The 27,887-nt window shown below is 48.6% G+C and overlaps 1 protein-coding gene across 14 annotated transcripts; it reads right to left on the reverse strand.

The window, feature by feature from the left end:
• Positions 1 to 1,762: 1,762 nt before the first annotated feature.
• On the reverse strand, positions 1,763 to 27,693 carry PCBP2 (poly(rC) binding protein 2). 14 transcript variants are annotated; one of them, XM_030554448.1, is made up of 15 exons: positions 27,575 to 27,693; positions 24,578 to 24,713; positions 23,623 to 23,646; positions 23,493 to 23,525; positions 22,915 to 23,031; positions 19,250 to 19,381; positions 18,285 to 18,413; positions 17,373 to 17,447; positions 15,435 to 15,521; positions 14,515 to 14,556; positions 13,251 to 13,323; positions 12,788 to 12,826; positions 11,641 to 11,693; positions 10,570 to 10,739; positions 1,763 to 2,157 (listed from the first exon to the last, which is right to left on the reverse strand). In XM_030554448.1, exons 2-15 carry the CDS (start codon positions 24,644 to 24,646, stop codon positions 2,121 to 2,123), a joined length of 1,080 nt encoding a protein of 359 aa, XP_030410308.1. In that variant the 5' UTR covers positions 24,647 to 24,713; positions 27,575 to 27,693; the 3' UTR covers positions 1,763 to 2,120. The 14 variants fall into 14 exon arrangements, with proteins under 14 accessions (XP_030410308.1, XP_030410307.1, XP_030410318.1 ...); XM_030554447.1 differs by having other exon boundaries at positions 11,641 to 11,696; XM_030554461.1 differs by lacking the exon at positions 1,763 to 2,157 and adding an exon at positions 7,181 to 7,603 and having other exon boundaries at positions 11,641 to 11,696.
• Positions 27,694 to 27,887: the final 194 nt, after the last annotated feature.

Consider the following 27,887-nt stretch of genomic DNA (forward strand, 5'->3'; position numbering starts at 1 on the left):
GGCAGGCTGGCTGCTAAGAAAGCTCTATCAGGGTAGAGCTAAGCTGTGCCAGGTGACAGCAGCAGCCGGCTGTGCTCTTGCACAGGGTAGGTGGCAAGAACTGCACCAAGGCTGTTTCCATCGTGGCTGCAACAATTGCAGGCAAGAGGAATTCCTGTAGGCCCCTGGGGCAGGCAGCCAGACCTGTAACCCAGTTGCCATGTAGGCTGCTGGCTGTGCACAAAGCTCTCTGTACAGCAGCTTTCTGTGCACAGGCAGTTTTCTAGCACTCTGGGGTGGAGGAAGGTTTCCGAGCAGCTCCAGGGGGACACCACTTGGTGGATTTTGAGAGAACTCAGCTCCATTTGCAAGGTGCATAGAACACTGAGCACTGCATGGGGAAGATCTGATGAGCAGGAAACCAGCTGGACATTTAGTCTTCAGCCTCTTGCCTGCAGCCCTCCCCCACAAATCCCCATTCACAGGTGCTTTCCAGAGAGCTAAGTTCTTCCCTCCAGCCCACTGTCTTTATCACAAAACTCTTCTCTCCCCTGCCACCCCCAACCCCTATCCTGGAGGGGGAGAGACGATAGAGTTTGGGGTGCTCCCATCCTACCCCACTTGTCATTCTTCCTGTGGAAGGCACGTTCTCACTCCCAGGCAAAGCCATACCTTGACCAGTTGGGATACCTGTTCTCTACACCTCTGTGACATACATCACTGTAAGATAGCTGCTGGATGTAGTCTGTCTGTACGGTTCTACCACTGCTAGATGAGTAATGACACCGCCAATTTCAATTAAAGATCATTTTGTATGGAAAGTGCTGGCAGTTGTGTTATTGATGCAGCAGGGCTGGGAAGGATGGTACCTCACTGGCCCTGAATTGCCTTGTGCCACAGTTTGCAGCTCAAGTAGGGGTTAGCCTGGGCATCAGGCTCCCAAGCTAATTTTCAGGAAGGCTGAAGACAGAAGTCCCAGAGCTTTGGCATTTTATTCTTGTGCTTTGCTGGGGCAGGCAAGTCTAGCACTGTTCTTGGCGAAGGTGAATGTAGTAAGGCCTGTGCCCTTGGCCCCAAAGAACGGGGGTGGGGGGGAGGAAAGAAGATAGCTCAGTGGTTTCAGCCCTGGCCTGCTAAACCCAGGGTTCTGAGCTCAATCCTTGAGGGGGCTACTTAGGGATCTGTGGCAAAATCAGTACTAGATCCTGCTAGTGAAAGCAGGGGGCTGGACTCTGACCCTTTGAGGTCCTTTCCAGTTCTATGAGAGATAAGGAATATATATGGAGATAGACCACCCAGAAACTGCCAGCACAAGGCTGTTTGAGCTGGGCCCAGGCCACACCTCACCCTTTAAAACCAATGTTGTCTGGGAGAGGAAGCCTTGCCCTCTGGCCTCACCCCACCCTCAAGAGGAAGGGAGTGAGTATGCAGTGTGTGGTCTAGCCCTGGAGGGGATTCTTTAGCAGTTGCCAGGCTGGGACTTGCCTTTGGGTCTCACCTCCAGCCATCTAGCTCTGGAGTAAGTGAGAGCTGAATCTGGAGTTAGCACCAGTCTGAGGTAGGAGTGATTAGATCCAATCCTCCTACCCCTTGAGGCTGAGATCTGCCAGGTAAGCTGAAAGGAGCTAGTGGCAGTGCACAACTCCTGGCTTCTGACATGACAGCACAGGACTCCGCTGTGGGAATGAATCATTTACAGTCAAATGGCCCAACAAAAAAAAAAAAAAAAAAAGACAGTCAGACAAGGAAGATCAATTAACAAAAATCAACCAGTTTCTATTCACAAGGAAAAAAGCTCCAGTCCATCTTTTTATTTTTTTTGAAAAATTTCCTGACATTACAGAACTAAACTGAAATGTATTAATATTCCACTCTTACATTTCATGACAAACAAAACTTCATGAGCCAAAAAAGGGAAAGCTTATAAAACTAAGATATGAATCTCAGCATTTTAACAGCTGAACAGAGAAAGGAATTAAAATGTTGTAATTAAAAAAAAATCATGAGTGGATGGGTAAAGCGTGTAGAAACTGAAATTTACAAACTAGTTAAAACCTGGAATCTGACTGCTTAGAAACTACACAGATGGATCATGGGGATGAACAGCAGAAGGGGTAATGAGTGAGGCCATTTGCATTGTCCTAGCTGCTTCCCATTCCACCAGTCTCCGAAGAAAGCCTGGAAAAAAGCAGAGGTGGGACATTTAATACAGACTTTGCCCAGGATACTGCATGAGCTTCAAGGATGCAACATCTCCCACCCAGCTACATCCAACAGCCCCAACCTACACCAGGTCAACTCTAGAGGGTTAAAGCTGGGCTCTACTCGGGCACTTTCAAGAGAACATGTTGGGACCTGCGAGAGCTGTTTGAGAGTCTAGCCCAAAGCTGTCGATGCTGGGTGTTAGTGCTTAAGTAACAGGCTCTTGGGAGCCTGACACCATCAGCCCCCAGAAGCCCTAGGTCCTGTTGTGCTAGGTGCTGCATGACCAGGCACGTTGAGGTTTGTTCTGCAGCACTGCCTGGAGATGCACGGAGACCATGTGGTTGAGGCAGCCTGACAAAGCACCAAAACTGCCTCAAGAACAACTGTATTGAGTGGCCAGTTACAGAATGACAAGAGACTGGGCCATGCTCCAGCAGCAGCTCCTTCCTCTGAAAGAGCAGAGATGGCACTGGATTCCAGACTCCCTGGTGACAGCAGAGGGTCCCTGACAGCCTTCCCCAAGAGTAAGCTATCTTGCAGGATTGAACCCTGGGCACATGTTAGGGTCACCAGGGAGTCAAACTAGCCCCTGGCCCCCATCAGACTTGAACCTGCATGTGGGTTTGATTTGCATTAGAGGGAATCAAGAAAGGAACATCTGGAGGGAGATTAGCACCACTGGATTAAGTCCCTCCCCCATAGAGGTGCTTGAGGGGGGTAGCATTAGCCAACTGCATCCCTGGGCCACTGGTGAGCACTTTCCAGCTAGGCTGATTAGCAGCAACAGGGTGACTGTAGGCTCCCTAGAAGTGGGTCCTTGAAGTTTAACATGGAATTAACAGCACAGGAGATTTGTCCCATGTTGAGCCCTGGAAGACTAGAGTGGGGAAACTCTTCCAGCAGCCAGAAGTCCAATCTAGAAGTGATCTTGGATGTAGGTCTCTGCTAGAGACCACCTCTGTACCTAGAGCATCTGCCTGCCTCTATCCCTACAGCAAGTTTACAATGACACCTCCCTATTCCCCACCCTGCAAAGAGAGACCCACCATCCCCCACTGCAGATTCTACCACCAGGTCTGAGAAGAGAGGTGCACCGCATTTTCCAGCCTGGCAGCTGGAGGAGCTAGAAAGGGATGTTTACACAGGACTTTGATGTCAGTAGGCATTTGTCAAAGTGACAGGGGCTCAGCATCTCTGAACCATCAGGATACTTTAAGTTAGGTACCAGACTTGAGGCACCAGGGCTTAATATTTCGGCCTTGGTCTATCAGAGTCATTGCAGCAGCAGCTTATTCCTGTCAAGTCTGAGCCAAGCTCCACAGGGAAAAGGGGCAGACCCTCAGTTTGTCACAAGCCAGCAAAACTCCTTGACAGGTACAAGTTCCTCCCCTAGTGTCCAGGGCAAAGGTCTCCCACCACCTTTGGTCAGGGCAGGGCTTTAGTCACTGGTTTGCCATCTTTTTCAAGTCAAGTCTATGGAGGCACAAGATGTGGCCATGGAGTAAAAACTGCCACCAGGAATTACCACTTGGAGCTAGCCTGGAGTGGAACCAGCTAACTCACATCCCCACCCCTTCCTGTGAGGGGCCTGGGTGCAGCATAGTTTTAGCCAGTCAAGTTATAACCTAAGTCAGGCAACTTACCTTGGTCTGACATGTGCCAGTCTCCAATGCTAGTACTAGTTAGTGGAGTGGCCTGGCCAAAGAATGCAGATGGCTCCATGCCGAAAGAAGACTGGACAGCCACAGTCCCCACCTCAGGGACTAGGATTAGCCTCCCTTTCAATAAAGGGGCAGCCAGGATATTCAACGCTTCAGTCCAGACCTTGCACGCTACTGTGACAGGCTTTTGTACTTCAGGGGGTGTACAAGAGATGTGGTACTTTTTCCACATCTGTCGAAGATAAATCTAACTATGAAGCAGACAAAGCGGAGCTGCCCTGTCCAGTCACATCAGCATTGGGTCTCAAGGGAAGGGAAGTTCCCCGGTGTTGTTCCAAATGCTCAATACAAGTATTTCACAGACAGGTTGCTAGTCTCCAGGGACAGGCCCTTAATGTAGGGGGAGAGGACCCGGACCCTGAACAGTGGCAGGGCCTTGCTAGGCTGCTCTGGTGGAGACCCACCCAGTTTTTGGCAGGCAATTGGCACCTACAGGCTAAGGCATTTCCTTGGGGCCCTTTGGACAAGCTACTCTTCTCCCTCTGCTACATGACATCTGGAATGGAAACAAAGGGATCCCCCATGAGATTCTGGCCTCCAACTTTGATCCGATCAGCAGGGTCTCCACAAATGTGTGAAGGAACCTTGTAGTCTGACTGCTAGAAACAACTGGAGGCTGCCTTCAAGCCAGCAGGACAGGAGAACCTGGTCTCTGCTAACAGGAGAATTCAAGGCAGTTCATGTACCTGGAAAGGGCAGCTGGGAATTGCCAGCTTCCTGGGAAAGCTGTGTTAAGAGGAAGCAGCTCCCTGCACCACAGCGGTCTCAGACAGAAGCCAGGACTGAGGGCTCCAAATCTGGCCCTCTTTCACCCCAGGTGTATGACAACCCCCTGCCCAGAGGGGACCCCTTAAGGGCCAAATTTCAGAGCCCAGCACATCTGGCTAACAAACCCTCAGTCAGACCCCAAGCTCTTGCTCATGTGGGACAGAACCTCCCAGAGTTCAGTCCTGATCAGAGCAGGTCTGCTCTTCACCAGCCCTCCCACCGCCCACACAGCGGCTGAGCCTCTCACCTGCAACTTAAAGGCAGCACTAGCAGTTTTACGGAGCGGGGAGGTGAGGGCAAGGAGAATAAGTAACTTGCCCACGGTCAGAACAATTCAACAGCAGACAACAGAAGTCACCTCCACACCCCTCGTCTGCTCCCCTGCCCCTGTTTTGTTGCCTAACTTGCATTGCAGAAGCTGGACACCCAGCCTGGGACAGGGCAGCAGAAGGGAGGTGGGAGCAGCCAGACTCACAACTAAGATTCTTTCCAGCACACCATATAAAAACAGACTCTACAGGCCTGAAGCTGGGTAAAGAATGGATAATCTTTACTTAATGTGGTTACACTACATCACAGAACAATGTAAATTACAGCTCAGAGTTAAACTACTGCAGAAATGAAAACCACCAGAGGATTTGTGCTAGTCAAGAATGAAGGGCTCAGCAGGGCAGTTTGGAGATCCAGGGAGCCCATTAACTGTTCCTACCAATGGGATCAAGCCAATCCCACCTGTCTCATAGGCAGCTGCACACTGGACTCCAGACTGTGCCCTAACCCTTCCCCCACGTCCTATGTTAAGTTCCACTTTTAGTCACATGACAATCTAGCAAGTTCCAAGCAGCACTGGTCAGAGTCACATGGCTGCCTCAGGGTTTAGTTTCAAAAGTGCCAGAGAACCCACCAAAAGCCAGCCTCTGAAGAGTTAAGTGTGGTAGCCCCAGGCTAACGAACAGGTGTCCTGGGCCCAGCGGGGGGAAGGAATTCTGCACTTTTCACTTGACAGGAGCAAGACTCACTGAACTACTGTAACAGGCCAGGGGCCACTGGGTCAGCACCAGTAATAGCCTCGCAAGAAGGAGCATAAAGACAGCCACTTTGGTCCTCCCTGCCCTGGGATAACCAATAACCTACAGAGCAGGAGGAATGCTAATGGGTCATTTCCAGTTCCAGGGAAGGCAGGTGGTGTGCACCTGCAGGGAAGGAGTGTCCCAGGTCAGATCTCTATTTCAAAAGAGACCAGAGATGTGCAACAGCTGTTTCCAGACTGGATCGCCCAGTGCATACAGGTATGAAATGACTCTGGGACAGCTGGTGCCTTTAGGGTCTAAAGGCACAAGGCCTTTAACCCACAGCTGGTTGTGGTACTGTAGTATCTGGTATTTGACTAGAAAGGCAGGTAACCAGCCCTGAGAAGTGACTACTTGCTTTAGGCCATTGTAGTCCCTCTACAGCATGAGGAATGAAGCAGCTGTGTTTTACTTAACTTTTAGAACCCAGTACTGGTGGAGTTGGCCCTGCCTGAGCAGCAGTTTGAATGGCTCCAGCTGTACCACTCTTTTTAGCATTAGCACGATCTTGTTTGGTTTCTGTTCTGTCTGGGGTGGGGGGAATCCTGTGGCTTGAACCTCCAGGCCTCCCAGAGCCACTCTCTACTCTATGGGGGTGTGAGCAGAGCTGCTGGGGGAATTTAGGGTAGGATTCCTCTAGAACAGTGGTTTTCAATCTCGATCTGGGGTCTGCAGACAGGGTCTACTGTTCCCAAAGATGTCTGCACTGCCATTCAAAATTTTAGGGGTCTGAAAATGAAATGGTTCAAAATCACTGCTCTAGACAAATTGTTTCAATGACCAATGGCAATTCAAACTATGCGGGGGTGCTTAACTGCTGACCTCACAAAGAGGTGAGGAGGATTTAGGAGTTTTAGCTCCGTGCCTTTGAATATGAGCATATCTTCCTCATGGTACTGATTAGGAGTCTAAGGCAGTCTAGGAATCCCTCTGAGGCCATGTTAATCCAGCACAGGGGCAGGGATTCACATTTGCTCTCATTGCTCAACTCTGAGCATTGTGAGAGTCTGGCCAGAGGTCAAGGGGCATGCTGACAATTGTCAGGTGCACAGCTGATTTGTCCCTATCACATGGGGAGGTGTAATTGCTGGCCCCCCTCTCCATTCCAGCACACATCAGCTAGCCGAGCAGATACTCTGTGGCAACTTTATTACAAGTACAGACATCAAAGAGACAGGCTTGGCTGAACAGCCTCTTCAGCAACTTAACCAAAATGCAGTTAATTGAGAATTTTATTCATTAAACAGACCCTCCTATCACATTTTCTTTATGTAGCAATGCAAACAAGCTACTAAAAGCAACAGCTACAACTACATAAAAATCAAGGAATTAAACAGATCACTAGACTCCAGGACTTTAGGATACTTGTTAAATTGTCTCTCGACCTACTGAAGGTCACCAGCAAAAAAACTCCATTCTAAGAAATCACAAGCTCACTTTTTTGAAGTAAAAAAATTCTTCCAAGGCTCCTCTACGGAATCCCCAGGCTGACACCAATCTGCTGTTCCTTTACGGCCACAAGCAGACACTCAATAAGGAGAGAATCTCTGTTTTTCCGTTTTCAGTTTGTTAGTAACACATGGCACAGCTGAGGTGGTGGAGGCACCCTTAGCAGCAGACACAACATTTAGAGCCAGGAGAGGGACGGGTTTCATGCCAAGCAGACTGGAGACACAAGGGGCGGTCGGAAGAGGGTTGGGGAGGCTGGAGGGTGCGTCGGAGACCCCTGCTGTCGCAAGCGAGGGGGTGGTGGTGGAGGAGGAAGAAGAAGAAGGGGTGGAGGGTTGAGAGAGGTTGATGCTGAGGTGATCGGGGATCGTGACGGAGGCTGTCTGGGAGGAGGGTTTAGCGCTTTCTAAACTGTAACAGAGGAAAAAGGAACAAAAAAAGGTGGGTGGGTGGATGGGAACACCACAAAAAAGCACAGGAGACAAACAGCTTAAATAGCATGACCCTAGCCTGGAAACGCGAGGCATCCACTCAGGGTTCTAGCTAAAGCAGCTCAGTCTCCTCTACAGCCTTGGAGCATCCAGCACAGCTAGCACCCGGCTAAAAGTTAAGTCTAAAATGCAAGTGTGAGTCTAAGTGATTTGTACTGTACTCAAGGCAGGAGAAAAGTCAACTGGTTTAAAACTGAAAGATGCAGAGCAAGCCCTGTACACTAAGCCACTTCCCATGATAACTAGAAATATTCTCTGGTTCGGCCAGTTATTGGCTTGATGCAGGTATCATTGGGCCATAGGATTTTGCCCAGTCTACGCAGGCAATTAGATTAGCTGATCCCAGTGGTCCCTTTTGGCCTTAAGAGCTAGTTAAAGTAATTGAAATACTAGAATCTTACATCTGTCCAGATGTAGCTTCTAGGAGCTGGGATCATGTTGAATCCTTTTCTAGTAAGGCCTCAGAAGTATTTTGAAAACTTCAATTAAGTCTACAATCAATGATTTACCGTTTAGGTTCAAAATACAATGCACTCTTCAGAAGGCATCATCATTTTAAGAAAATTGGGAATCTCAACAGAAGTGGCCTAAAGGCATTTTTTTGCTTGACTGAGCAACAGAAAAAGCTAGCAAGAAAATCAAGTCAGCCTTTTTCCTTTCACAGAAAACCAGTGGAAATCAATCCCACCTCTAAATGGTCTGGCATCAACATTAAGCACAGCACTCTGTACTGACCACCTTTAAAAACCAATGTTCAATCTAAAACTGACCTACAGAAACAGCTATGGGAAGGGAATTATGTCTGCATTTGCCAATATGCTCCAGCAAAGCCAGTTTTGCTGTTTTGGATTTGGTGAGTTCTCATCTGAGACAGTTGACACCCTGCAAGGTTTTCAGAAGCACTGCAACAGAGCAGGCTTCCCAGCAGAGACTTGCTCCCGTGGCAGACAGACAAAAGCCACGTGTTTTTGGCTCATTAGAATTTTTCAGTTCAAGATGCAAAGAAACCACTTTCATAGATAACCAGAGTATGCCTGAAAAGGAAAGACACCTTATAGGCCACTCACTAACTACACACGAATCTTTAACTAGTTAAAGTCCTGAGAACCGAAGTCTAACCACCATTAAAGACACAGCCTTAGAACTGCTTGCTTTAATATCTGTAATCCTGTTTTGCCAATTGACTAACTTGAGTCCTACATTACCAAAGAGTGGATTTTACTGATGCTCAGACCTCAGGTCAAATCCATCCCTGGCCCAACCAGAGTGGGATCAATTAAACGCACTGTTCACTGGGGCATCTGCAACTGTACCACAGCTCACGGCAACAAGTGCTGCTTCCCCAAGGAAGCTGAATGCCCCTAGCTCTTGTGCAGCCTGGCAATCTAAGTCAGCCTGGACACAGAGCAAAATATTGGCCCTGCTGAAGTCTGTGAAGAGACTCCCGCTGACTTCAAGAGAGCTGGGAGGTCACACTATAGGTAGGGGTTAGTACTGGGGTATTTAAGTCCTGGACCTTTGTTCTCAAGCAAAAAACCCACACAAGCTACCAATGTAAAGAAGCAGCTGCTAAATCTCCTCCAAAAGGAAAGGTCTGGTGGGGCAGGGAACCATTTCAAACAGGGTCTGAACACCTAGTTCCTATAGGAGAGGATCCTATTCCATGCCAGAGTTGTAGCAAGTACAAGCTGGGGCCAGAGATAAAGCTGTGCCATGTGTTACTGTGGTTGACTAAAAGAAGAGTGCCCAAAAGACAGTCTATGGAAGCCTGGCAGGGGCCAGTGTCTGAATTTAGCATTGCCAGACCTCACTGTTTCAGCCTGTAAGTCAGAGCTAGGCCCTAGACCTATGTAGCTACAGATCCTAGGCTTGAGCCTGGCTCTTAGTTTGCAGCATAATACAGCTGCAGGAGGCTGCATGGGAGGGAATCTAGGACACGTGTGCCCAGCTGCTCTGCCCTAGGTTTTTAATTAGGGAAGTCTGAGTTCTCCATTAAGCTAATGCTTTAGAGAGCTGCAGAGGGCCAAGTGCCAGCTCAGCTCTTTGACGAAGCCTGCGGAAACCTGCAGCAGTCATATGTTGCAGTGAGTGCTGCCACCTGACAACTGCAGACCTCAGCAGCAGCTCGAAGCTAGTGTGGTTACCGATGGCAGCTCAGGGAGTGAAGCATTAGCAGGGAAGTTCCTAATGCACAGGCCTCTCCCAGTAGCCATCAGCACAATAAGGAGCTGTGCAGTGATCTCAAACTGAAGCAAATACCACAGCAGCAGCACTGGTTCCTTTGTTCTTCTTTTAAAGCGGCTAGCCAAGAACTGCTGCTAATGTGTGTGTACAGCTCAGGACAGCTCCCCATAACAGATTTCCTTGACCAGCTCATTACCAAGCTGACTCAATACATTAGCACAATAAAATTTATGATCAGACTAATCAGTTCTATGCTTGCCACAAGACACAGGAGGAATCTTCCTGTATCTCCAGCTACTTGGTCCTCCCCTGAGTATATCCCAGCCTGGCTTATGGGAAGGAATAACTGGGTCTGTTAGGACAACATTAGCCAAGCTGGGTTAATCTGATATTTTCCTGAAGCTGCTGGAGCCCTAAGCCTTCCACATTCTAGAAGAAAATGTCATCATGGGAAGCAAGAGAGCTGGATTCTCCAGCAGTTACAGGGGAGGAAGGAATGGTGCACCAGAAAAGTCAGTGACGTAAGTACTTGTATTACTTACACCCTCGGCAATACAAGGAGGGGTACTGCTCCTGAGAGCTACAATCCAGGCAGGTTAGCACACAACATATTGACACTGCCCTAGTTCAGAATGCAGAATACTTCAGTCATGCTGCTCCACCCCCACATGCACTTAAACAACCTACCATTCAGAGACTTACCTGACATTAATTAGATACTGGGCCAGGCTAATGCTGGCTGCAGATCCAGTTATGGTAACCTGCCTGTCAGTAGATCCTTCCACTGGATTGGCAATCTTGATCTGCGCCCCAGACATCTGGCGGATCTCATTGATTTTGGCGCCTTGACGCCCAATGATGCAGCCAATCAACTAAGGGAGAAAGTGTTTCTAGTTACAAATTAGGTCAGCTGAGAGTAAGGTTTAACATCCTTATGTCTTCAGTACTAAGCCTGAGGACACCCTCCTTCCCCTTCCTCCACCCTCCAGCGGGCATAACTCTCGCCATCTTACAGATAAGACAGGCAGTGAGGTAAGTCCCCTCCCCCTCCCCCCAAACCACAAATCCCAATTCCCAGGCTCCTGCTTTAGCTATTAGTCACATGTGAGAGTTTGACATTTATCTGTTTTGCCAACCGCTCCTGTCCTTGGTGTGTTAATTGTGAAGCTGTACAAAGTGCTATTTTTCAGTCTTGCAGCCACAAAAGCCATTTAATAGCACCCCTGCTTTGGGGCTAGACTAAGGAATAACCACTCTGGAGAGAAGATTATACTCTGCAAGAGAAAGGTGTAATGGACTCCAATTAGTAACAGTTTCAACTAGCTGTTCCCTGCAAACACAGCAGTTACACTGTATGCATCCCCCTGCAGAGATCACCATTCTTGTGTTACCTTAGAATGGGTGCCGGACCCTCAGGGGACATAGGTTAGACACCAGGGGATGCCTGGGATGCAGGGGCAGCTGGAGCAGAGGTATCATCTGTGTCTTTAGACATGATACCTCCCTCCTACTAACCTGAGGGCTGTGGAACAACCTGTATCAAGAGAATGTTAGAAGCACTGATGTCAGAGGCCTGTTCATTTTGTTTGCGGTTTTGTACAGCTGGCCAGGGTAAGTGCTAGGAAATGCACAGCCATGCACATTCCACTTCTAATGGAAGATTCTGCAAGACAGCTCTGGGGAATGGAAGCCATTTGCTTTCAGATCCCAGTATGGATCCTGACCTGCTCTGCCAGCTGCAGATCCCCAAGATGCTGCCTGTGGGATACTTACATCATTTGGAATGGTGAGTTCATGAGAAGTAGTTTGAGCAGATGCATCCAAACCTGCTAAAAAGACAGGAAGAGACCAGGACACGGTTAAGACAAGGCAGTGGGGTGTCCTGGTGCAGAACAGACACCTGACCAGTCAAGCCAGCACTTCCTGCTGGTATCATTGCTACCTTGAAGCCGGTTTAACAGGAAGGGAAGAGCAAGCTGTAAGAAGTTACTCCAACCCTACCCCCCCAAACAGTCCCCAAGATGTACCACCACAGATCTTTCTTCCGATCAGGACAGTCACAGAGCAGCACACTAGCTGCATGGGCTCCAGTCAGTTATGCGGCTCCCATGCCTGCTGGAACCAGACCTCCCTCAACTGCCAGCTTTGGAAGTGCAATGCAGCCCCTCCCCAGGACAGCACAGCAGGGTGACACTACTCCAGCTAGCTGGGTGCTTGATGTGGAGTCAGTCTGGTGACAGATGGGGCAAAGCACACTCTTGCCAAATCTCACCCTCAAAAGGCCCCTCCCTACATGCCCCCATTTCCAATAAGGCTAAAGGAAGAGTCCGTCCAAACCAGTTGACTGCCAGCTGTGGCCATCACTAACCCCCTGCAAGCTCTTCTCCCCATTAGGGTCTTGCTTTTATATCCTGTGTTGAAATAAGTAAGGCTTTGAGGCCTCCAGATGTAAGGGATCACAGTGACTGCCAGAAAAGCAAACCCTGCTCTCCCCACCATGGCCAGTACAGCATGAAGGACAGGTGCACCACCAGGAGTGGTTTGAAGCATCAGGATCTGCCACCAGAGATGAGGGGTGAAAAACTAGTGACCTGATCCAGTCTAGCAACAAATTATGGAAATTTTCCTCCTGGGGAGGAAAAGGTTAGAAGTCACCACAAGCCCACAGCTTTCTAGAGGGTGGGTTAGCCAGACACTGATCATTCCAGGAAGTTCTGGTCTGTTGGAGAGATTCCAGCTGGCCTTCTGCTGTGTGGGGAGGGGAAGAACAAAGTGCTATCAGGCCAGTCAGTTATCTATATCCCTTCCCAAACTCCTTTAGCCCCGTGTACGTTGCTGACAACTTTTCCCCAAAGGCAAACGAGACTGACCAGTATTAATACACAATAGAATACTACAGATTTTGTTTTTTAATCATTACCCCAATAGCCTTTCACCTCTGGAGAGCTGGATTCAATGCCTGTTAAGATACAAGTGACAATGAGTTTGGTGGTCTCAGCCTAAAGCCTTAATGGACATCTTAGCCATATTACAAACGACACGTTCGGTACAATCAGCAGTTGACTGCTCAGGACTGGAATAGCCAGAGGGGAGAGGGTGTTGCAGCAGGTCAGAAGTGAGGTGCACTGGCAGAGCTGCAGAGGATGGGGTGAAGGAAGCAGCATGAAGGCCCTGCCTGTTTTATGCCCATCTAGCACTCAAGCTGCCCCACTTAATCATAGGGTCAACCTGAGATGTTTGGCAGAATGGTTACCTGGTTTGGACACACTAAGACACTAGTGAAGATTAAACCATGAGGTTGCATTACAGTGAGGCTAAGCGGTGACTCGTGGGCTGTGCTTAGGCCTGTGCTAGTGTACGGAAGAAATAGTGAATTTCCATACCACTGAATCCAGTGTTGCCATGAGACATTGGAAAGTGTGACTGTTGCATTGCCAACTGGTGCAGCTTGGTCAGCTAGAGGGAGAGAGAGAAAAGGCAGGTGTCAGGCATTTCACAGATTCAACCTGTCCAGGAGTCAGTACACATGAAACAGAAAACAGACATGGAGTCACCCAAGAGGCCCACCCCCTTGGAGGCAGAGGAGCTGGGTAAGCAATGCTTTCCCTGTGCAGAGATGGGCGTGGAAGGGAGGAGGAAAGCACTGCAGGTGCGAAAGCCAACACCCAGTCCCAAGTGCCCTGGTTAATTGAGGACAGCTGCAGTAATTACAACAGGAACGCTCCAGAGACAAGCACAAACAGGTGAGATAAACAGACAGGATTGCAGTGGTGCCTCACACACCATGCAGGGGTCTGTCAAGCATTTGGAAGGTAGAGGTACGTTATGAAGGGAGACCAGGATAGAGTCAGTGTTTAGCCTCCATATCCTCCCCATCCCCTGAACACTAATTCCTAGTAGTCCAGCTGTTTCTAGCCACCTCTTCCCTGCCCTAGCCCCTCCCTGCTCTAAAATATGCCATGAGCAGAGATCAGCCTCTCATTAACCCCGCCTCTAGAAAGTCAGGAGCACATCCACCTAACTCTGCACCTAAGCGATAAGGAAGAGTGACAGGTAGAAGGGAGATGCTCACACAGCAAGTTAGGACACCAGGACAGCTAGAGTATAACAGCTTCATTGCTCTGCTAAAAAGGGATGTTTTACTTCAGGCCCAGCATTAGCCAGTCCTCCACCTGGAGACTCATCACCCCTGCCCTGCAGCCACCCCAGCAGAAAAGATGGATAACTTGATGCATTTAGCATCACATGGAGACAGTTGCCACTCCCCCTCACCAGCTTGCTACACCAGGTGTCCCATGCCCTGCCCTGAGAACCACAATGACAGTATACCATGCTGTTTGTTTTGTTTTGATTTCTCTTTACGGGCTTTGCTCTGTGCCAAATTAGAGAAGGAGAGAGCTGGAGCTTGTGTGAAGCACCAGGCTCAGGGTGTCTGTGTGTATGTGTCACACGCTGGGAGGAAAGGGGGATAGATTTTAGATTAGTTTGAAATGGACTGAAGGACGTGCAAATAAATTTGAGGGTTTTTTGGTTTAAAGATCAGATTTGATTTCAGACCGAGCTGACTGCTAGCATTGAGAAAGCACGGAAAAATTTTGGAAGGGAGAAGGGGTGGATCTGAAGACAAGAAGTGTAAACAAAACTTACATCTGGCTGTGGAATGGCATACTGTCCTTGAATGGTATAGGCCTACAAAAGGAGGAAAACAGTCCTATTAAAAACCATCGGACAGCCACCCAGTGACAGACAGATTTCAACTAGCCAGGAAGCCAGAAAGCCAAAGTGGAGAATTCTTGAGGGGAGGGCGGCAAAGGGGACATAATGCTGCAACAGGCAGGGGCTGTTACTTGAATTGGCCATATGTGGAATAAGGAGAGGGAGATGATCTGGTGTGTTGCCCCCCTACCCAAGAAGAGTCAGACATGAGAATAAGGGTTGGTTTCTTGGTGAAGATGTAGAGTGTGTAGTGGAGAGTCAGACAGTGCTTCTAACCCTCCTGCCCTGCACATACACCCCCACCCACCCCCAAAGAAGGGAAAGCTTTATTCCCTTCAATAGCCATGACTCTGAAGGGATTTTTGGAAAAAACTCCATTCACCCCACTTTCAATTCGCACTACTCCACACACCTAAAAACAGCACTGGATACACTACAGCTGAAGGTAATGCTAATGCTAACTGATGCAAAAGGCAATCAGGAGAATGAGGCAAGAGGCTGACCTGCTGGTTCCATGTATTTTTAGATTAAGGGGGAAGAAAACCAGAGTTCAGATTCCTACTGAAGCTACCCACAGAGGGTCAGTCACTGAGCAGGGACTGGTTGGCTAAAGGGAGGACTTCTCACTTCCATGTCACTGCAAGAAATGCAGCCCAGGCTGGAACTGATCAAGCTGTTGCCATGCACTGGCTGCTGGGTGGCCTGTGCGGAGAGGCCAGTGGCCTTAATCCAGGTCCCAGTGGACAGGAGTCCACAGCACAAAAAAGCCACTGCAATTTTTGCCACCCTTGTTGGCAGTCTCAGAGAGGCCAAGGATTGAATGGGCCATGGAGACTGAACTCCCCTCTCACCTCTTGAGGTGGTCCCTCCAGGTCAGAGTTGAGGCACATTGATGGGGCGGTGTGGGGGTAGCTTGCACTGCCGCTGCTGTACCTGTCCTGTGGATAAATTAGAGGACTTCAGTCTCCAGGGCTGTCAATCCAAAACCTTCCGCTAATACGAAATTCACACAGAAATTACTCTGGTTTAGAGGGCTGACCCTGTGCTAGACAAAACTCACGGTTCACTCTGAGCTGCAAGTTAAGCATCACTGCCACCAAAAAGCACGAACACCACCACAGAGCTTGCCAGGGAGCCAGTCCGAATGTTCGTCTGGCGCTGGGTGCGCATGGTGGAGCCAGGGGAAGAATGCAGCCACAAACGAGCCTGCTCCTCACTGCTCTAGTGGCAGGGCACTCGCATGCCGCAAGGCTAACCGCAAATACAGTCCTCTGTTTGCAAGAGGCAAAGAACTGGGCCACAATATCTTCCAATCACCTCCCACGGGCCATTCCACTGGCAGATAGCTGCCTAACCAGGTGCCAAAGCCTTGGAGAGTAGGGAACTGAATAGGGGATGGAGAGGAAAGGGAAGGGACCAAAGCGAGGAACAAGAACATGACAGAACTGCTCCCAAACTCAGACTGCTGTGGGGGGGAACAGCAGGCTATCCCAACACATGGCATATTCTCATGTAGCTCTGGTTCTAGGGAAGAGCTCCTGTCTTACTATGCAGCTGCTACCTGTTACTTCACTGTATTTACCTACAGGCACCACTATCTGTATAAGCCTCATGCAAGAAAGCCCCAGGCATTATGGAAGGATTTTTTTTATTTAAACTATGTAACTGCTACAGGCTCTGGTATTGTATTTGCTTTATGGAACCCTTTCCAGTGTGGAGGCGCTGACTGTGTTGAAGTGCAATCCTTCAAGTATTACAATCCCAGCAACCTCCAGTGTATTATTCTCAGGAAGTGGGATTCTGGGGCTTCCCAAGGCCACATCCACCCTGACCACTCACACAACTGTCTGCCTGAACTGGTGGCCAAAGTACTCAAATGGAATTATCTGCAGGACAAGTTTGAAACAGCAAAGTGACTGAAATCACAGAATCTACCTGAATGGGATTCTTCCAAGCATGGTTTTGAAATGTCTGATGTTAGAGATAAGAGGTGTCACACCACCCTGTCTTGTTAGAAGGCCTGTGCTACTGGTAACAGCCACAACAATGCCCTGCTTCATAGCCATAGCGAGCACTCAACTATACGGTCACATGCCTGGCACAGTATGCCCAATACATGACATGTTTTAACTACCATCCACATGAGTCCCTGGAGGCATGGTGCTAAAGTTGATGATGTGCCCGCCAGAGTCAACTTGTTACAGAAATGGCTAAGACACCAGTGGTCTTGCTTGTTTCAGAATTGGACTCCTGCATAATCTGGTGGAGCTGGGAAGATCCTCCCTCCTCCCTGGTTCTATTACGAAGTCTGCCTTAGCCCTCATTCCCCAATGGGCGGTCGGAAATATTAATGCTTCGTTCTGCTGGATATCAAGGCTCGCCACCCAGCTAACACCAAATTTCAAACAATGCCCCCAACAGAAGAGGTAAATCTTGTATTTACAAGTTCAAGCTGTGGCAGTTTGTCTGAATGCCACATACAGGATTTGGACTGGCTACTCTGGCACCAAGCTTAAAAACTGTTTCCCCTGAACCTCGTTGCCCCTTCTACAATAACCCCTTCTGCTCCTCAGTGTCCAACTCCTACTGGAAGCTAAGAGGCTGCTGAATGTTCAGAGCAGCCTCCAGAAGAATCCAACCAAAGCAGCAGAAGTAGCTCTATATTGGCCAGGTAGGCAGCGTGGCTGACAAGCATGCAGAGTGGGCTGATGTGTGCTGGCAATGTTGCAACTTGGTAGGTCACCGTCTCTCCCGCACCCTATGCCCAGCAAGTAGAGGAAGGGCCTTACCTGACCGCCTGCAAAGATGACCGGAGAGCTGGATGGCTTGGGTCGGTATGGGATGGTAACACCCTTCGGGGGAGACTGGGTTACAGGAGAGTCGAAGAGGAAAGAGATTAGACTCCAGAGAAACTCACTGGTACTTACAGCTAAGGACTTTCCCAAATGCTTAAACATGAAGCCTCTACTTTCTACTCCCACACTTTAAGGAAATGCCGTGATCAGGAGTTTTAGAAACCAGCCTGCTAGGAGTTGGAATGGTCTAAAAGTCCTGTCAGTGCCTCAGGCGGTTCAGTTTCTGGGTAAGAGCTGCTAGTTACAAACAGCAATTCACTTCTCCCTCCTTACTGCCCTGGTGCCTATGTCACGACACCCAGCCAGCATAGAGGAGAAGCTGCAACAGGAATATCCCAGTGTCAGAGTCAGCCACGGTATTAGGCACTAGCCTGGGGAGTAAAAAGTTCTGGTTGATGCGGTGAAGCCATGATGATTGCTTTGTGGTGCCACCTGTCTGACTGGCACAGTCAGGCAAAGCCAAGGACTCCTAAACGACCAGCTTCTTGACAAGCTCATCTTAACCTTGGTATGTGCAAGTCTGTCCTAACTGAATGCTTCTGTGTTTCACTTTGAAAGCCACAGACTGACCCTAAACCAATATGCGATTCCTCTCCTGCCCCTGCAAGGCCCCAGACACCATTTCAAGCAGGACTAGTTTCTCTGCAGTCAGGGAGGAGAGTCCCACTCAGTTCATATTTAATAAGGTTGTCAGCCAGAGTCCAAATACAAGGCTAATGGCATCTAGCGTGCCCTTTCCTAGAAAGCATGAGGGGCAAGAGACATGGAATAGGCATTTCAGGTGCCCCTTTGCCAACCTGTCTGCCTCCCCCCCCCAAAGGAAGCTAGCAGCTCCTTGCAGCTCACCTCCAGCATGACCACACAGATCTGTTTGACGCACTCGATGATGGACTGCGGTATCCCAGCAATGGTGATAGCTCTCTCAGTCGAGTTGGGCAGCATGTCTCCTGCCACCTGGACCTGCGCCCCCGTGCTCTTAAAGTTTAAAGATTAAAAATAGAGAGTCAGGCACGCCACTCTGATCTCATGGTATCCAGTAGCAGCAGCCAACCCCATGCTTTCAGTTCTACCCTCCCCCGCACAGCCTCATTAAAGTGGTTTAGCCCTGGCTGGAATACTTCAGCCATCAGAACCCCAGGGCCAAGACAAAGCTAAAGCTAAAGCTAAACTTTGCCTTGATGTGCAAGTTGAGTCTGTCTATGAGCAGTGACGTTGAACTGAATTAACTCTTTGGTGTCTGTGACCTGGCAGTTTACAGCATTAGGTGGCACATGCATGCTTGACAACCTTAATCCTCACATTCCCTCGGCCCCATTCTGCAGGTGGGGAAGTGGACGCACAGACAGGTTAAGCTAGTTAGTCATTCATCAAGCAAGTGGCAGATCTCAGAACTGAAACCTAGGAGTCCTGCATCCCACTCCCCTGCACCAACTAGGCCAACTCTCCCTCCCACTGCTTTAGAAAGGAGGGTTCAAGTAATCAGGCTGGGACTGGGGTGCATAAGCAGAGCTGGGGAGGAGGGGAGGGGAGGGGAGATCTTTAACCACACCTGACTCCACTATGCCTGGCTCCAGTCACTGTATTGGGCTCAGTTTCACAAGCACTAAAAATAAGGTGCTTTTCAAGGCAGGATGATGCCAAGTCTCTACTATGTAGTATTCAACCCAGCACTTATGGCATGGGGAGGGTGGAGCGAAAAGATGCCTCTACAGAGAACACTCCTGTTGAACTGCAGCTACTACTGGAGTTGAACTCCTCTTCAAAGCAAGATCCAACCCACAAAAGACTAGTCAGAGTCAGAAGGTGCAAACCTCTCTTATCTCCTTGATCTTGCAGCCTCCTTTTCCAATGAGGGAGCCACACTGGCTGGCAGGTACCACAAGTCTCAGGGTGACAGGAGGCCTGCTGGCAGCTGTGCTGTTGGTCATCGAGCTGCTGATGTCCTAAAAGGATAAGGAGTTACTCAGAGGGATGCCTTGGGACGGCAACGTTTAGCAAGTTTGCTAGTCTACCCAATCTCAGTCCACCATCAGATTACACAGTACAGTGCCCTGTACTCTGAGAAGCAGGATCCCTGTACTAAAAACTAGGATCACCCATGCCTGAGGTGCAGCAGGGAAGCCATTTCACAGCAATGGTACAGTTCAAGAAACTGACACCCTATTGAAACCGCTGGGAGATGTGTAGGGAGACAGTGTAATTTAGGCTAAACTCCAGTTAGGATAGACACCTGCCTTTGCAAGGAGCACCATGGGATCTTTAGTTACCGTTGTGAGGCATCATGTTCGGGCACTGGCAATCTCCAAACACTCCAGACAACACCCCAGGTTCTCCTTGGAGGTCTCCCATCCAATACTGATCAGAGTAGACCTGGAGACTAAGGAACTTGAATTGTTTAGCCCAGGGGTCGGCAACCTTTCAGAAGCGGTGTGCTGAGTCTTCATTTGTTCACTCTGATTTAAGGTTTTGTGTGCCACTAATACATTTTAATGTTTTTAGAAGGTCTCTTTCCATAAGTCTAATATATAAGTAAATATTGTGTGTAAAGTAAATAAGGTTTGAGATGTTTAAGAAGCTTCATTTAAAATTAAATTAAAATGCAGAGCCACCAGAGCCTTTTGGACTGGTGGCCAGGACCCAGGCTGTGTGAGTGCCACTGAAAATCAGCTCACGTGCCACCTCTGGCACATGTGCCACAGGCTGCCTACCCCTGGTTTAGCCTAACAAAACACAGGCTGAGGGAGACTGGATTGTTCCATTAATATATCAGAGGGATAAACACCAGGGAGGGAGAGGAATTATTTAGGTCCAGAGCCAATGTTGGCACAAGAACAAATAGGTATAAACTGGACATCAGTACGTTTAGGCTTGAAATTAAACAAAGGTTTCTAGCCATCAGAGGAGTGAAGTTCTGGAAAGAGTAGTTGGGGGAAAAAACCTAACTTGCTTTTAAGACAGAAGCTGATGTGTTCATGGAGAGAGTGGTATGATGAGATTGCCTATAGTGACATCTCCAGCCACTGGAGGTGGGCCATGTGGGACATTAGGTAAGGAGTCCTCTGAGCTACTAGAGAATTCTTGACCAGGTGTCCAGCTAATGAGGCTGGCCCACATGTGCAGGGCATAACTGATTGTCACATTTGGGGAATTTTCTCCTGGTCAGATTGGCAGAGGTCTGGGGGTTTTCCTCTGCAGCATGGGTCACTTGCTGGTTATAACTAGAGTAAATAGTGGACTCTAATGTGAAGTCTTTACATCAAAATGTGATGACTTCAGTAATTCAGCAAGAAGTTATGGGCCACCTACAGGACTGGGTGGGTGACCTAGGTCAGACAAGATGATTATGATGGTTGCTTCTGGCCTTGAAGTCCATGACACCCTGCTTAGTCTAACAGTATAGTCACCAAGTAGTGGCTAAAACCTATTACAACACAAACTCCACCTAACTGGGAACTCCATTCTCCTGCTCTGCATAAGGGCATCAGACAACAGGAACAACAAGGACAAAGAATAAATTCATGTGCCTTTATAGCAGCTGCCAGGAAGTTTCCAAGTCAACCCTAAAGCACTCTCCTATATTAGCTGGAGATCAGCTGCTCCCACAGACCCCAATGTTCCTTAGAGGAACATCAAGAGGACTCCATACATGTATACAGAGGCACCTAGTTATTCAGATAGTTACAATCAAGAGGTTTACAGCTTCAAAGCTACAGGGGATAGAAGAGCTTGGCTGCTATTGTGTTGTGAACCCTGCAGATAAGGATTCTAGTCCAGCAGGAAGCTACATGGAGTATGATATGGGATCAGATCACTGGCTAGTCCAAAAACAGCCTCTGAATAGCTAACCTACCAGCTATTATATATAACAGCTGCTGTTTGTGGACAGTAGGCAAAGAGGAGCCAGCAAGGAAAGCAGCAGTAAGGAGGCCACAGCTTTACCAGAGCTCACCCCAATCTCAGGGGTCTGAAATTAAAAAAGTTCTGAAGCTCATTTCTCAGTTTGCATTACCAGAAACTCCACAGTGGAGTTCTAGCCCTGCAATCCAGTCATCTGCTCCCTTCTCTATTAATCTGATCACTGCAGCTGCACACAACTGGCTCCTAGGATTGTCAAGTTATGCTTAATAGCAGCCACCATGTTAGAGCTGCATGTTCCCATCCTGCTGACAGTGGGACATTTCCACTGCTCAAGGGCAGCAGCTCAGGCTTTGCAAAGCGAGCCTTATCCCAGGCATGGGGCCAGCGTTCTCAGGTTACTGACACGCAGCTACTGGCTGCAGGCTCATGGTTTGACTTGGGCACTGGATCTCAAAAGCAGAAGTCACATCAAGTGCAGAGCCCAGGCAAGGACACTACTAAACAAACAGAGGAGAAGAGCCTATCTGGCTGTGGAGAAACCGCTAAGCATTGACATTTGGCTTTTAAGCAGCAGCCTCCGAGCTGGCAGCCTCCCATCCTGCTGAAGGACATTTGTTCCACCGACTAGGCTAAATTCATGTGAGCCATCAAAGCCTTTTGCTTCAGGTCACTAGGTGTCAGGAAGAGACCTTGCAGCCTTGTGAGACAGTACTTTACTCAGTCTACTGGAAGGAAGGAGTATTATACCCTCTGAAATAGCTTATTGACCAGGCAGCCCACCAGATTTGATGATCACAGTACCAAATTCCGAACATGCTCAGCATTCCCAGGACAAAGCTGGATTCTTGGATGTAAAACTGCTCGCTTAACAGCCGTAATCTCCCCCGCAATGAATGTTAGCTAGCCAGATTCTGATACAGTTCTTGGGCTCAGTCCTGGTACAGAAGGGGAATGCCAGAGGTTCAAGCCAGCATGGTAACACAGGGCTGAAGATGCACTGCTGAAGTCTATAACCCATGCCTAAATCTGTGGCCTCAATTCATGTTGCTCATGACTAGTGTTTCAGGCACACTGGGGCTCATTATTTCCTTCTAAGTACACCACAGACCCATACTAGGTGCAGTGGAAACACTGTCTCATCTCCACAGTAGGCTTCTGCAACTGCATCAGTTCATGTATACAGGTGATTTTGAAGCAGATGAGGCCTGATGTTACGCCCTTGTAATTCTGAACACCCATAAAAGTGACCCAATACATCAAGGCTGCTAGTTAGGGCAGCCTGTGCCAGGGGCCGAACAGGTAACCCACAGATGATCCATGCCTCCCTTTCTCTCCATGTGCTACATCACAGCAGGGATACATCATTCCCTGTGTTGACAGTCCCTTCACCCAAACTTTAGCTACACTGCATTTGAATCAAGCAGAGTTTGCTCAAGAGTTCCAGATTCGAAATATGTTGACTGCAGTAATTCTAGCTGGCTAGAACAGTGCATCTGTATCTAAAAAGGGTTTAGCCAAAGTCTTTACTCTAGTTGGCATACAAGCAATTAGGTACTTCTCTGATCATTCCCAGGACCCACTCCAGGGCTAGAGACCAGTAAGTAGAAGAAACACGCACCTCTTCCAGTTTGTCAATGATCATAGCAAATGCTTTGAAGATGGCATTGGTCGGTCCAGCAAGAGTGATGATCCGTTCTGGGCAGTTCCCTTCTGAGATGTTAATGCGGGCACCACTCTGGAGGAACAAAGTGAATGTAAAGAGCAGAGATGCTACGCTAATGGGACTGACACCATGCAGCAGTTCCACTTGGGCTGGCAGGGCAGTGGATAATGTTACAACAGTCGATAACTCCATTACCTGTGTGCAGTGCCTAGCACAATGAGATCCCTAAGTGCTACTACAACACAAATAATTTCTATTTCATATCATGAAATCCACCTCTCACTTTGCTCTGCTCTTTTGGGCAGCCATCTTAGTTTCTATCTGCTAGATAGATGCTGAGATTGGTCAGAAGAACTACATTTCCCAGAAGCCTTTCAGCCCACAATGAGCTTATTGGCTGCCAATACAACTGCAACTGTTGAATCCCTGCTTAAGACTTTGTACAGGGGCCCCCAAGATCTGGTATTATTCCACCCAAGTTTCTCTCAACTGATTTAAAGACCAGTTTGTGGCCACCTGCTCCCAGAACCTACCTCTTCACGCATCTTCTTTACAGATTCTCCTTTCTGTAGGGGATGACAAGAGAAAAGGAAGAGACTGTTAGTGTTACTGAACTGCATGGATAAGAATAAAGTAAAATAAGGACTAAATTTAGTCATTTACCTTCCCAATGATGCTCCCAACCTCCTGCAAAGGGGATAAAGGCACTAGTTAGTTCTTAAAGATTACAGGACATAGGTTCAGAGACAACATGGGTACAAGCTAATGGCATAAATTTTCCCTTACTGATCAAGACCAGTGTGAAGCGTAGCAACTTTTCAATAGGAGATTGTTTTAGTAAGTCTGGTAAGTCTCACTGTTCTCCTAACCAACTCACTTGTGTCTCTATAGCGACTTGTGTCTCTGCAGTGATTAAAAATGCTCCCTGGTTGGAAACAGAAGCTAAATTCAAACTGGACATAAAAAAATTATGCCTTAACAGTTAGGGTAATAGTCATTAGAACAGTTTGCCAAGGGTCACGAGGGATTCTCATCACCAGCAAGTTTTAAGTGGAGATTGATCTGTTCTGGGAATTATTTTGGGGAAGCTCTATGGGCTATGTTATAGAAGAGGTCAGACTAAATGAACACAATGGTCCCTTATATGGTTTTGGAATCTATGAATCTCAGTATAAAGTGGAAATAAAATTGACAATAAACATTCTATAGAGTGCTTGAAGTTCATCCCTCCCCAATACAAAGTGTTAGTATCTTGTACCTTGTGAGTTTAACAGAACAGATGCCCCCCACACTCTGAAGTTCTGCTAGTTTCTTTACTGATATATTGAGATTTCAAAAAACTCTGCTCCAACGGTCACAAAATATCCTTTTACCAGGAACAGACCACATGCCAAGAAGTTCCCAGCATCAAGAAGCTAATGGCTCTAATGAGCCATTTCAAAGAAATATTAGGCTGGGTTTATTTAGCATTATTTAAATTACTAGACTCTAATTGGGTTAAAACAAAAAGACCCATTCTGTATAGGAATGGATCTTCTGATCAGACAAAAAGGGTTTCCAAGACATTTGCTTACGACCCAGTTTCACCAGAGGTATAAAGAGATGATATGGCAGGTACCTTTCCATGCATAAGTAGTCGAATGGTAAGTGTGACATTTAAACCACCTTCAATAACACCGGTGTCCATCTTGAGCTGTGTTCTGACAAGTCAGGCTTTGTCAGTGGTCAAATCTTTGGTCGCTGGGGGATAGAAACTATAACAGAAGAGAGGATGTCTCATGACATGCTTTGAGAACACCCAGTTCATCTTTTTTTTTTATTATTTACAAGGAACAAACATTTTAAGGACACACCCTTTTCTACATGGTTCACAATCTCTCTGAAGTATAGTGAGGCCACTCTGCACGATTATTCCTCTAGAGGGTTAGCTCAATCTGACAAGAGGAGTGGATAGTCTCTTAACTGAGCAGCATTGACAAGCTGTCGGAACAGATTTGAGTGTATTTACAATTGTTGATCATTTGGCACTCAATTTGCATGCATTTATTTGTATGCTAGAGACTAGTGTGTAGTAAGCTCAGCTGTTTCCCAGTGTGTTAATTCTTACATGAGATGTTTGCTTGAGCAGATCTGCTGAATCAAGTGTATTGTGCAACTAACCTAAACTCCCCACCCCCTGGATTCCAAAACCAAAGGTTGTAAAGAGATCAGTTGTCACTTTCCATTTCCATCTCCCTCCCACAGCGCAGGCAGCAGCTTCAGTGGATGAGGTCTGTGTCCATTCTCCTCCCTGCTTCCCTGCCCTTCAGCCTGCAGGAGTCTTTGTATATGGTTTGCCCCAGTCTAAGGACTTCTCTACACTTTGAAAAGAATTTGGATGAGGGTAGGGTATGAATTTAAAAGTGCAACAGCTACTCTAGAATAAATCCATGTGTGAACATTTTATTCCAGTTTAGTTTAATGGATTAAGCTAGGCAGGAGCAAAACCAAACACTCCAATTCTTATAACTAGCTATTCCACAATAATTTCATGGGCAAACAAGCCCTGAGGTTAACACTGATAAGCTAGTTTACATACTAGTGAGATATAACCCAGTTGAAAGCCAATTTAAGCATGCCCACATAGGGCTTTGCACCAGTTAATTTAGTTGTTGGCTTAACTTTAGAATTAATTTTAGTTAACTGATGCAAGCTGCGTGCAGATGAGCCTTTAGCATGGCAAAGCAGTGAGGTGCTAAAGTTTAACTTCCAACATGGGAAGAGCTAACCCGAGCTTAACTGGCAGAGTTGTGACCTACAGTCCCAAATGAGGACTTGCCAACTGGGCTCTACAGCAGCAGAGCCTTGTTTCCAGGCTAACACTATATGAAGGAAACAGACAACTAGGAAAAAGGCTGTGTTCACTCTCTATTATGACCTCAGAGGTTTCTTGGCCCATATTTTCAAGACACCATCTATATACAAATTCCCATTACATCCCTATGTCCTAGTTGGGGAAAATTCCAAAGAACAAGATGGTCTTCAAGTCTGTGGCAGAGACAAGAACAGAACCCACTGAGTTCCTATTCTCCATCCCTTGCTGAGTCCAGATGATTAGACTTCTTCCTAGTTTATTGAGATAGTACAAGACTCATCTGGCCTTATTACCACCATTAGGAATTTAAATAATTTTTCTACCAACAAAATTAGTACATTTCTACCCAATTCCCAAAAATTAACATTAACATGCTTTTCACCAAGTGGTTTTTGCAATTTGTTAACTTTTTCCTCCCCATAATGGTTTCTAAACAAAAAGGTTATTTTTTTGGTTCATGAAATTTAGATTATCCAGCACTAAACATCTGCTCAAAACAGATTTTTTTTTAAAAGACACTTCTGAGTTCTCATGTTATGACTCTAGGTTTGCTAGCTACTAGGAGCTGCGATTGAGTGCAGTCAGTCAGTAGTGATATCTCCAACCATTACTAGTGCACAGAGGAGCAAGATTCAGTGTGTAAAACCAGATTTTACTTATGGGGGGCGGGGGGCAGCGTTTCCTCAGACCCAGAAGCCTTGAGACTTCCCCCAGAACATTTCGTTACCATTAGCCCCACTACCCCACACAAACTATAATGTAAACACCCCCACCCACACCCCCGAGAAGTTATCTAAAACGGTATTGTAGGCCTGCTCCTTGGGGGAGGGTATTACAAGTTGGCTTATCTTTCCCTGCACAATATATCTGAAATATGCAAGGGATTCTTTTAATTAGTAAACACTCGAAATAAATCCTTAGTCTGAACAGCCATCTGAGCTCGTCCGATTTCAGGAGCTTTTAAGCTCTTATTGCTTCGTCTGAGTTTCCCTACTTTAGGATTGGGCGGCGGGGGGGGCAGTAAAGGGGCAAAAAAGCTACCTTCGATATTGCGCCTCAATCTCCCTACTCCGCCCTATGGACGATTCCCCCTTCCCCGCACTGCACTATTTGCCCCAAATGGCGATCGACGGTTATTTACTCAATCCCTCCTCAGACACCCGCCAGTTCCATTACTTGCCCCCCCCCGCCAGAGACGGGGGTGTTTGCTCCGCTCCCTCTCTCGACTCCTGCCTCCCCCCCCCATAATACGCCATACCCACATCAGCTCAGAGCGCAGCAGGGGGCTCAGATCCGGAGCCGCCGCCTCGAGGAAGCGGGGCCCCGTGCCTAGCCGCGCGCGCACAGGGCGAGGGGGAGGCCGCCCGCCCGCCGTGTCCGCCAACCAGGCAGACTCAATCCCCCCCCCAAAGCCCTTCCCCCTCCGGGCGCCTCCCGCCCATCCCCCCCCAGCCCCGCGGCCCAGCTCTCAGGCGTCCGCCATGTGACGCAGCGTCCCCGCCGCCTCCCTTCCTCCCCGTGGCCGCGGCCTCCTCCCTTGTCCCCCGCCCCGCGGCCTGCTCCTCTCACCGCCTCCTTCGTGCGCAACAGCAGCGCCGCCCCTCCCCCCCGCCGCACGCACACACTCGGAGTAGGCCGCACTAGGCCGCGGGCGCCTCCTCGGCCTCACCTGACAGCGGAGCCGGGCTAGGCCAGGGGGTGGGCGGGGAGCGGGGCTACGCGAGGCCGGGGATCCGGGCGGAGAAGCGCCGGCTGCCTTACCTGGCGGCGGAGTGGCCGAGCGCCCGGCCGATCGGCCGCTCCGTAGGCCCAGGGACAGGGAAGGGGGGAGCGGGAGGAGGGAGGGCGGGTGACGGGGTCTCCGGGGCGGGCGGAGGGAGGAGGGGCCCCCTCGGAGGGGGTGGGAGGAGGCGGGGGAAGGGAGAGAGCCGGGACGGGCGGGCGGGATGGCGGCGGCGGGAGGAGGGCGGAGGGGCTGCGGCTGCTGCTCCTGCTGCGGCGGCCTCGGCGGGTCTGGGAGGGGGAGGCGAAGAGCGGGGCGATTTCAACCCCGCCCTGACCCGGAAACGGACCT

This window comes from Gopherus evgoodei, chromosome 3, assembly GCF_007399415.2.
Source record: "Gopherus evgoodei ecotype Sinaloan lineage chromosome 3, rGopEvg1_v1.p, whole genome shotgun sequence".
NCBI lineage: Eukaryota > Metazoa > Chordata > Testudines > Testudinidae > Gopherus > Gopherus evgoodei.